The sequence below is a fragment of the Eimeria mitis genome, genomic scaffold (assembly GCF_000499745.2).
Source record: "Eimeria mitis Houghton genomic scaffold, Emh_scaff8257, whole genome shotgun sequence".
In the NCBI taxonomy this organism is placed as follows: domain Eukaryota; phylum Apicomplexa; class Conoidasida; order Eucoccidiorida; family Eimeriidae; genus Eimeria; species Eimeria mitis.
The window spans coordinates 1,105-1,926 of NW_013576065.1; the positions used below are offsets into that span (position 1 = coordinate 1,105).

Sequence of the window (822 nt, forward strand, 5' to 3'; positions counted from 1 at the left end):
CAGATGCACATATATTATGTATCTGTATTATTTGTTTATTTTATTTTTTTTTATTTTTATTTTATTTTTGTTTTTTGTTTTTTTTCTTTTTTTGTTTGTTTTAGGATTTGGCTTCTTTGATAGAGAACGCCCCAATTTCTCTCTTACTAGCATAAACACATTTTGCTGCTAATGCTGCAGCAGCAGCAGCAGCAGCAGCAGCAACAGCAGCAGCAGCAACAGCAGCAGCAATAGCTGCAGCAATTGCTGCTGCTGCTGCTGCCTTAGTGGCATGCGTTCTTATCCAGCTTCTGCTGCTAAAGGAGCAGCAGCAGCAATAGCAGCAGCAACAACAGCAGCAACAGCAACAATAGCAGTAGCAACAGCAGAAGCAGCTGCAGCAGCAGCAGCAGCTGCAGCAGCAGCAGCAGCTGCAGCAGCAGCAGCAGCTGCTGCAGCAGCAGCAGCAAACACTGAGCTGTTGAAGAGGTGCGATTTGAAGCGGAAAGTTTCTGTAAGGCACCAGCCAGACAGCAGCAGCAGCAGCAGCAGCAGCAGCAGCAGCAGCAGCAGCAGCAGCAAGAGCTGCTGCTGCTGCTGCAGCAGAAGCGGCTGCAGCAACAGATGCAGCAGCAGCAGCAGCAGCAAGAGCTGCTGCTGCTGCGACAGAAGCAAGAGCTGCTGCTGCTGCACCAGAAGCACAAGCGGATGCAGCAACAGATGCAGCAACACCAGCAGCAGCAGCAGCAGCAGCAGCAGCAAGAGCTGCTGCTGCTGCTGCTGCTGCAGATAGCTGTGATATTGCCTTGTAATATAATAACAGTTTGATAGATCTTATATTTA

The 822-nt window shown here is 49.0% G+C and overlaps 1 protein-coding gene across 1 annotated transcript; it reads left to right on the top strand.

Annotated features, from left to right (window-relative positions):
* Positions 1–271: 271 nt before the first annotated feature.
* Positions 272–807, top strand: EMH_0094360 (uncharacterized protein; the record flags this gene model as incomplete). The annotated part of the gene is made up of 2 exons (XM_013502086.1): positions 272–493; positions 586–807. The coding sequence occupies 2 exons, from the start codon at positions 272–274 to the stop codon at positions 805–807; spliced, it is 444 nt and encodes a 147-aa protein (XP_013357540.1).
* Between the last annotated feature and the right edge of the window lie 15 nt (positions 808–822).